The sequence below is a fragment of the Vitis riparia genome, chromosome 10, assembly GCF_004353265.1.
Source record: "Vitis riparia cultivar Riparia Gloire de Montpellier isolate 1030 chromosome 10, EGFV_Vit.rip_1.0, whole genome shotgun sequence".
In the NCBI taxonomy this organism is placed as follows: domain Eukaryota; kingdom Viridiplantae; phylum Streptophyta; class Magnoliopsida; order Vitales; family Vitaceae; genus Vitis; species Vitis riparia.
In genome coordinates this window covers 13,500,571-13,510,145 of record NC_048440.1, presented here as the reverse complement: position 1 = coordinate 13,510,145, position 9,575 = coordinate 13,500,571, and the positions used below count along the sequence as shown (strand labels likewise).

Below are 9,575 nucleotides of genomic sequence, written 5' to 3'. Positions count from 1 at the left end.
TTCACATGTGGATTAGTTGAGATGATTGACGTCTAAGAAGCATTTAGTTAATTAAAACCTAGTATGTAATTTTTTTCATTTTTATCGGTCTTTGCTAAATTTTTTAATTATTTTATTCACTTCTCTTCAATTTTAGCAACTTTACTAAATCATTAATTAAGTTAATTTTTATTTATTTATTTATAAAGTAAATGATTCTCATCATCTCACTTTATAAGGTTGACTAGAAAAAAATATATTGCTTATAGGATAGAGGAAGGAGCTGCATATTCACATGGATATCTGCCCCATAGTCAACGTTGCTTATGGGTTGGTACTACTACCACATAGTATAGACTATATATTCACCAAAAAACAATTAAACATTTTTTTTATTATTAATTACTATTTTCAGACACTTCCCTCTCTTTGCTCATTGCCAGTCTATATAAAGAGTGATCACCTCCCTCTCTTCTCATCAACTCCTGAACTTCTCTTCGCCTTCATCTTTCACAGAAAAAGTTCAGGTTCATACTTGTAAAATTTTCTCTCTTTTTCTATCAAAATGATTATGTATATATATCGCTTCTTTAGAATTCTATGCAAAAACTAACTTTCTGGGTAGATTTGTTTTTGAATTATAACATGCAGCCTTCCCTTCTTTTTTTTTCCTTTTCTTTTTGTTTTTGTTTTTGTTTTTGTTTTTTTTTTTTTGTAAACTTGAAAAATCAGTTTTATCCCTTCTCCTTCCGTTTGTTCTTCTGCTTCTGCAATTTTCTGCATGTCTTCTCTGTGAAATTGGAGTTGGTCTTGTTTTAAATTATGGGAAACAATGATCTCGATATTTCTATACTTGATAGTATATGGTTAATGGTTAATAATGGTACTGCATGAGCTGAAGTGATGCGAATGTTTATATATATATATATATAAACAAATATGCAGTATGTGGATGCTCAAAGTTGCAGAAGGGCATGGTCCATGGCTGTACAGCCTCAACAACTATCTTGGCAGGCAGATCTGGGAGTTCGATCCTGAAGCTGGGACCCCAGAAGAGCGAGAAGAGGTCAGGAAAGTCCAGGAGAATTTCACAAAGAATCGGTTTCGCTACAAACCTAATGGGGATCTCCTAATGAGGATGCAGGTATATGCTCTTTTATTCATGATGATATCTTTGGATAAATTTTTTTCCTCTAGTATCTTCCAACATGGTATTTTGCTTCTGAGGTTGATGAAGTGATCACAATAAAATTTAATATTAATTGAAGGGCCTTCATGGATATATATATATATATATATATGGGTTTTCAACTAAAATTCGTTCTGGGTCTTGGCCTAAATTCATTAAGTCTCTAGTTGGATGGGAGGATGCAGCTAGGGGGTGAGCGTGAGAGGACGTACTTGCCTTTTGGCACCGACCGGTAATTAATGGTCATGCTCACTGTTTTGAAAACCGGACCGGATCAGCCGGTCCAACCATCGACCGGTCACATTTCCGATCCGATTTACTCTATTAAACCGTTTGAGCATTGGATCGATCACAAACCGCCTAAACCAATGGTTGGTGACTCGGTGGAGGCGGTTCTAAATAAACCGGTTCAAGTTGCCCCCCATTTTGTAAGCATGGAAGGCTCCATTGTATAAAAATCTTTGGCAAAAGCCCATGCTGGGCATGTCTTATTATGACAAAGCCCACACCCAACCCAACCATTTTGTGGGCCGAGTCTTGAGCCCATAAGATGGGGTGATGCCTTTATCCTTAGGATAGCTTTTATAGACATCATTTGCATCATTATTCATCTCAGAGTGGGATTGCTAATCAATGAAAAAAAAATTAACAAATCCATCAAGAGGATTTGAACTTGGACCTCAAGTTCTATAACCAACCTAGGACACCACTTCGACTACACGCCTTTTGTTATCTAATATGCCAAACAAAATAATATATATTGGATTTTTTTTATAATATTAAATAAAAATAATATAATATTTTTAAAAATGATAAAATTAGTTTAAATTTTCATTTTAATATATTCACATTTAAATATTATACATATTTCATTTAATAAGATTTAAAATATTAATATGATTTAATTTGATAATATCAAAGATATAAAATAACATTATTGATTTTTAATTTATTCATATATATTTTAAATTTTTGATAATTATTTTTAATTTTAATAATATGTAAATTATATATTTATGACATCACCGATTTAACCACGGTTCAATCACCGATTCAACCAGTGAACCGTGAACTAGTAATTTTTTCGGTTTGATGATTGTTGCGATTCTGAAAACATTGGTCATTGGATAATCTTTTTTTGAAATTTACGTTACAAGCCAAGGACAGATATTTTAGACCTGGAGAGTGGTATGACAAAACCACACTTCTTGCAACTAACAACTAAGCTCCTCCTCATAATGGAAATGTGGTGATAGGATATATAATTTAGCTACCCAAAAGCAAATATTTATATATATATATTTTTAAAAAGGCGAAACCCTTCGTCAGTTTTGCTACCTTGTAATGTGAAAATTTAGTAATTGTAAAATGCTATTTTTTTTTTATATTTAACACAACTAATCACTTGTCAGTAAATATAATTTTATTTGCTGGGAATGTATATAATAAAAAATGTGATAAAAGTGATAGTGTATGTAGTATCTTCCATTTTTTAATGGGTTAGTTTTAAAAAATGGTAAAGTATCAAGTCCTGTTTGGTAACTATTTTTGAAAATAGTTATGAGAAACAATTTTTTAAAACAATTTTTAAAAACTTTTCTATAATGTTTTATAAAAGAAAAGTCTATTCAATAACCTGAAATATGTTTGAAATAATTGGTTAAAATGGATGAAATACTCCTCATATTTGTGAATTTGTTCATTCTCATGTTTTTTTTTAAATTAACTCTTTTTTTTTATTACATAAATGTCCTTAATTATTTTAAGTATTTACAATATTTTATAAGAGTTATCTTTACAAGAAAAAAATAAGAGTATTTTTGTTAAAATGAGACCAAAAAAAGATGAAGGGTTAGATTTCTAAAATTGGGTTCCAATACCCTTTTCATCAAATAACCTAATATTTTTAACTTGTTTTTAATATTTTTAAATATATTTTAAAAATAAATTTATATTTAGTGCTTCTTTTTAAACATTCTACATGTTCATATAATTATTTTTTAAAAAATCCCTTACAAAACATGTGAAAACAACTAAAAATAACTAAAAGATGTTATCTCAAAAACATTGTATTTTTTGTTTTTAAGAATAAAAAATAGAAAACGGTTTTCTATTTCCCAAACGTGTTTTCTTTCTTTCTTTTTTTTTTTTTTTTCTATTTTTTGTTTTGGTGAACAAAAAATTGTTATTGAAAATAGTTTTTGAGAATGGTTATTTAAAATTGTTCTTTAATATTTTGTAGAACAAAAGTCTATTTGAAAACCTAAAATAATTTTAACTTGTTTTAAATATGTTTTAAAAATATTTTTTATATCTATTGTTTTATTTTTAATTATTCTACATGTTTGTATAATTTTTTTTTAAATAGCCCTTAGATAACAAGCAAAAATAATAAAAAATAACTAAAAGATGTTATTTAAAAGTAGAAAATAGAAAATAGTTTTTAATTGACATTTCTTGGTATTTTGTTCTCAAAAACAGTTGTCAAATAAGTCCTTAGTTTTTTTTTTCTTTCTTTTTATTCACGTGCTTGAATTGAAAATGATACAAAAATTGAAAAAAAAAATGTTTGCATTTGTTAAAAATAAATTACTTTTGAAAAATCATTTTCAATTTCACAAGGAAGTTTGAATTCTGACAGCATAATCCCTCCATTCCAATGTCCAATTTAAAAATCACAGCTTATCAAGGAAAACCAAATAGATTTGAGCATACCACCAGTGAGGCTGGGAGAAAAGGAAAAAGTAACATATGAAGCAGTGACAACTGCAGTGAAGAAAGCTGTGAGGCTGAATAGAGCCATCCAGGCCAAGGATGGTCACTGGCCTGCTGAGAACGCTGGTCCTTTGTTTTTCACACCTCCTTTGGTATGTTTTCTAAGTACCCATTTTTTGAAGAAAAAAATGATTATTGAATTTAATTTCTGAATTAACTAACTCTTAAAGTGTTATTCCAAATTGATATGTAGATCATGGTGCTATACTTTACTGGGACCCTGAATATAGCCCTAACACCGGAACACAAAGTGGAACTTCTTCGCTACATTACTAACCATCAAGTACTAATCAAACTCATCTCATCATCTTTAATTGGCTCACAATATTTTCATCTCCTATTTGGAGAGTAATGGATTGTGTTGGATGATTAGAATGAAGATGGTGGGTGGGGATTCCATATCGAGGGGCACAGCACAATGCTTGGAACAACCCTCAGCTACATCTCCATGCGTATACTAGGAGTAGGACCTGATGACAAGGTTGTGGCAGCAGGCAGGAAATGGATTCTTGATCACGGCGGTGCAACCTATTCACCATCTTGGGGGAAGTGTTATCTCTCGGTGAGTTCATAAGTTGGTGATCTTCTGTTGGTTTGGAAGAAAGATTTTCCATTGCTATTAGCTTAATTGATTTTTATGTGTTTTAAGGTGTTTGGGTTGTATGAGTGGTCTGGTTGCAACCCTTTGCCACCAGAGTTCTGGCTTTTCCCTTCATTTTTGCCCATGCATCCAGGTAAGCAGTATGCAGCAACTGTATATTGAGTATTTTGATCTCAATTAGGCTTTATGGTTTTATTTTATGAACTTGTTTTCTATGGAAATGTTTGTGTTGCAGATAAAATGTGGTGCTACAGTCGAACAGTTTACATGCCTATGTCGTATTTATACGGCACAAGATTTCAGGCACCAATTACCAATCTGGTTCTACAATTGAGGGAAGAAATGCACACTGAACCATACCATGAAATCGATTGGGCTAAAGCGCGACTTTTATGCACAAAGGTTGGTTGATTGTAGAGAAAGTGGTTTGGGATTTTGCAGTTGCTAGTTTTGGTTCTATAATGAGACTCTTTGTATATTTAAAGTGCAGTTTTTTTGTTTTGTTTTTTTTTTTTTGTGAAAAGGGGCATTCTAAATCCATCCCCACTCCCATTAACCTTGGGCTAAAATATTGAACGGATGCAGGAGGATTACTACTACCCCCATTCCCTAATACAAGACATGATTTGGGGTGGGCTTTATCACTTTGGTGAGCCGATTCTGAAACGTTGGCCCGTCTCCAAAATTAGAGAGACGGCTGTAAAGAAAGCGATTGAAATCATTCACTGGGAAGATGAGAATAGTAGATATATGACTCCTGGGTGTGTGCACAAGGTAAGTGAGAGTGTGAGAGGAGAGACGAAATAGATTAGAAGGAATGCTGGAATGCATTGGGGTCAAATAATTGAAGGTTTAGACATTGTTCTTATATTGGGGCAACATTAATTTCTGCAGGCTTTCCACATGATGGCTGTTTGGGCAGAGAATCCAGACTCAAATTCAAACGCTTTCAAGCATCACCTTGCTCGAATTCCCGACTACTTATGGTTGGCAGAGGATGGAATGAAAGTGCAGGTTTGTTACAACACCCAACCATTTTGGTTCTACTCAATCATCACCTCCAAATTCACCATCAATAATGCTAACTTGTTGCTGTAACTGCAGAGTTTTGGGAGTCAGCTATGGGACGCTTCTTTTTGCATTCAAGCCATCCTGGAAAGTGGTATGGTTGAAGAATACGGGACTACTCTCAAGAAAGGTCATGACTTCATTAAATTATCACAGGTTTTTTACTTATACACTCCCAAAACCTCTGCCACTACCATGCTCTGCATCTTCATTAAGCTTACAACCATTATCATACCAAATTTAAATTGTAGTGTCAAGAAAATCCATCTGGTGATTACCGGGGTAGGTATCGTCACTTTTCAAAAGGAGCCTGGACTTTCTCTGATCGCGATCATGGTTGGCAAGTCTCTGACTGCACATCTGAAGCATTGAGGGTAGGATACATAGCTTTATTCCGATCATATATTGCAGTAATTAATACAGAAGTTCCTCATGTATATCCCCATTTTTTTTCCACAGGTCATGCTGTTACTATCACAATTTCCAGAAGAACTTGTCGGGGAAAAGGCCGAACCTCAGTGCTTATTTGATGCCATCAATTTCCTCTTCTCCTTTCAAGTATGTACACATATTTTGCTTCACTTGTGACACTTAAAATTGCTTCCGGATTAATATTCATATTTTGTAAATTCACAAAGTCTTTATACATGGCCCATTTTTTTTCCAAAGGGCAAAAGTGGTGGTTTGGCTCTTTGGGAGCCAGCAGGAGCTGAAGAATGGTTGGAGGTAATTTCTTTCAATCAAAAATAGATGTAGTTGTTACCAAAGTTTTGAGCCCTTAGTGAATGCAATTGAGTCTACAACTAACAGATTCTTGGTTTTGATTCACTTTCTTCATTTATCAGAAGTTGAATCCTTCAGAACTTTTTGCCAACATAGTCACCGAGCATGAGTAAGTTGTTATTCATCTATTTCATTTCCATTTCCATTTCAACTTTCGCATCATATACACTCAATCACTCATTAATGTTACCTATTTGGCGGTTTAGGTATGTGGAATGCACATCATCAGCTATCCAGACTCTCCTGTTGTTCAAGAAATTGTATCCTAATCATAGAAGGAAAGAAGTAGACAACTTCATTGAAAAGGCAACCGGTTATGTTGAGAATGTACAGAGGCCCGATGGATCTTGGTATGCATCTCTTTCGTTTTTGGCTACTTAGTTGAGGAGATGAAAATGGATGATGGTTTTGAGTTTGAAGTAAAAATTCTCATGTAAAACAATATTGGCAGGTATGGTGGCTGGGGAATTTGCTTCACCTATGCTGCATGGTTTGCATTATCAGGGTTAGCTGCTGTTGGGAAAACATACTCAAACAGCAAAACCGTTCGTAAAGGTGTCGATTTTTTGCTTTCAAAGCAGAAAGCAAATGGTGGTTGGGGAGAGAGCTATCTTTCATGCCCAGACATGGTAATTCTCATTCTAACTCAGTGCCATCGCTTGGAAAATATGAGCTGGATATTTTACTCGTCAGTTTAATCATCATTGTACAGGTGTATGTACACCTAGAGGGTGATCACACAAATTTGGTACAAACCGCCTGGTGTTTGATGGGTCTAATTGAAGCCGGACAGGTTACTCTCAAATTTGATTCATTTAATGGTTACTTCTCATAAGTGCTTATGAAAGTGAAAAATATTTTGATAGAAACTCCAAATTTCCCTAAATAATTTACAGGAAGTAAAATTTTTCATTTTTTCTTCTAAACTAGGTTGAGAGAGATCCAACCCCTCTACACAATGCAGCTAAACTACTGATTAATTCACAGTTGGACAATGGGGATTTCCCTCAAGAGGTAATTCTGACTATGATCTTGGTTGGTTATTTCCTTCTTTGTATTTGGATGCATCTTAACCTTGAAATAATGATCATAGGAAATCACTGGAGTCTTCATGAATAACTGTATGCTACACTATGCGAGCTATAGAAACATCTTCCCAACATGGGCTCTTGGAATGTACCGTAGACGTGTTCTGAAGCCTTCCTAGAAGCTCTAAGCACTAAGCTCAAGTAGAAAGGTTTCCTCTATATGCTTTCTTGTTCTTTGTTTAAACCAAAATAAGGTGTTTCGTCATATGTTAACGTACTCATCTTAAATGTATAAGTCAATACAAGCTCAATAGTAATATAAAAATGGAAGTCTTCGACATCTTCTATCATTTGACAGCTTTCATCCTCATGTATAGTCGAAGTTATTATGGAAGACACTTCTTTTGAGAACAAAATGCAAGCTACACTTCAACTGTAACACCCAAGTTATTTTTTTGGGGTAAAGTAGTAAATTTGAAAGAAATAAAATAAAATAAAATAAAATAAAATAAAAGAGTTAAATAAATTAATTTATCAAGGGTAGAAAAGCTTTTTTGCTCTCCTAGAGTATAAATTATATTTTTCTTATTTTCTCTATTAGAAAACCTTTTTACATGTAGATTTTTTAGAGCTCGGTATTGAAAATTTATGAATATAGGTTGTCTTATTGATGGAATTCGGGAAATTTCAAATATCCAAATGAATAAAAAGAATAGAGAAAGAAAAATAAATCATACACTATGAGATTTTTTTATAAAGAAAATATAGGGATTATAGAAAGAAATAAATAAAAATAAAAGTTGCATGATTACTAATGGTTATATATATATATTATGCTAGGTGAGGAGTAGATTCTTTAAAGTTATTTTTCTTCAAGGTTTTTATGTATTTTTTTGAGGTAAGAGAAATTAATGCAAATATAATTTTAAAAAATAATTTTCTTTTAAATATTATTTTGAAATATGTAAAATGTTACTTTTGTTTCTATGCATGCATCAAATATATACTTTGCATGAAACATATATTAGAACTTTTTCTTTTATTTATGTCAGAAAAATGTGAAGATATATTTTAAATAAATGAAACAAAATTTTGACTTTAGTTTGTTTGATCCTACTCAACCTTTTGACTTTTGTCAATGAGATACAATAGTTGATTTTTTAGCCTTTGTCAACGTGATGTGATAGTTGATTTTTACATTTCTTAATGGTGAATGTGATTATTTTAAATCTCAACCTCTAGAGGTTTGATTAGAAGTTACTAGTACTCGTAGTGGTTAATTTCGTCCATTTTAAAAGGAATAATTTGAGGCTAACCATCCATTTATAAACTCCTATCTAATTGGGTACCATTTGTTATTTGATAACCAAAACACAAATATTTTGGAATGCTTTTAATTTGAATTTGATATGCAATTGTTTTGATACAGATATGAAAATGTTTGGTAGAAAAGTTTTGAATGTTTTAACATGTTTGAACTCAAAATTTTTTATAAAAAAAATATGTATTATATCTTTTATTTGTAATTATAATTGAAAATGTTTAATCCATAAAATTGTATTGATTTTTCCTTATTGGGCTTTGAGTTTATTCCCCTCCATGGACCATTTTTCAAGTACCCTCAGTTTGGGTGAGGAATGATGGCTAGAATGAGAATTTGACATTATTAGAATATTTGTTTAAACTTTTTTTTTTTTTTGACATTGTTAAATGTTAGAATTTACTTACGGTTAATTATTGTTCAAGTTTGAAGTTGCTTGAATAAAAGTATTTTGGTTGATATATTAGTTTTAAAGTCGAGATTTGAAGATTTTAGAATCGTAGTTATACTATTTTGAACAAGAATTTGACAATTGGTAACTTCTAATCATAAAATAAATATTTGAATAAATTTACACTTTGAGCATTGAAGCTTGAAGTGTGAAATGATCGTGGCTGCCGTGGAGTGGGCTTGGGCATGACATCAACCTGGCGGGCATGACATCAACCTTGGCCTAAACCAACTGATTTGGGACTTGGACCAAGTTCAAGTTCAACTACAGGCCTTTCAAGCTTTCTCTAACAAGCCCCGTAGCATAAACAACCTACTTGTTTATGCCAGTTTGGCCACCACTGAAGTTACTGACGCCAATCCTTTTGCCAGTTTGGCAAC

The 9,575-nt window shown here is 32.6% G+C and overlaps 1 protein-coding gene across 1 annotated transcript; it reads left to right on the top strand.

Annotated features, from left to right (window-relative positions):
• Positions 1-426: 426 nt before the first annotated feature.
• Positions 427-7,742, top strand: LOC117923540 (beta-amyrin synthase-like). Its single transcript, XM_034841881.1, has 19 exons — positions 427-506; positions 925-1,123; positions 3,850-4,035; positions 4,137-4,226; positions 4,317-4,505; positions 4,593-4,677; positions 4,780-4,946; positions 5,130-5,318; positions 5,439-5,558; positions 5,649-5,768; positions 5,864-5,986; positions 6,072-6,170; positions 6,282-6,338; positions 6,458-6,504; positions 6,602-6,745; positions 6,847-7,024; positions 7,108-7,188; positions 7,326-7,409; positions 7,489-7,742. Exons 2-19 carry the CDS (start codon positions 926-928, stop codon positions 7,600-7,602), a joined length of 2,271 nt encoding a protein of 756 aa, XP_034697772.1. The 5' UTR covers positions 427-506; position 925; the 3' UTR covers positions 7,603-7,742.
• Positions 7,743-9,575: the final 1,833 nt, after the last annotated feature.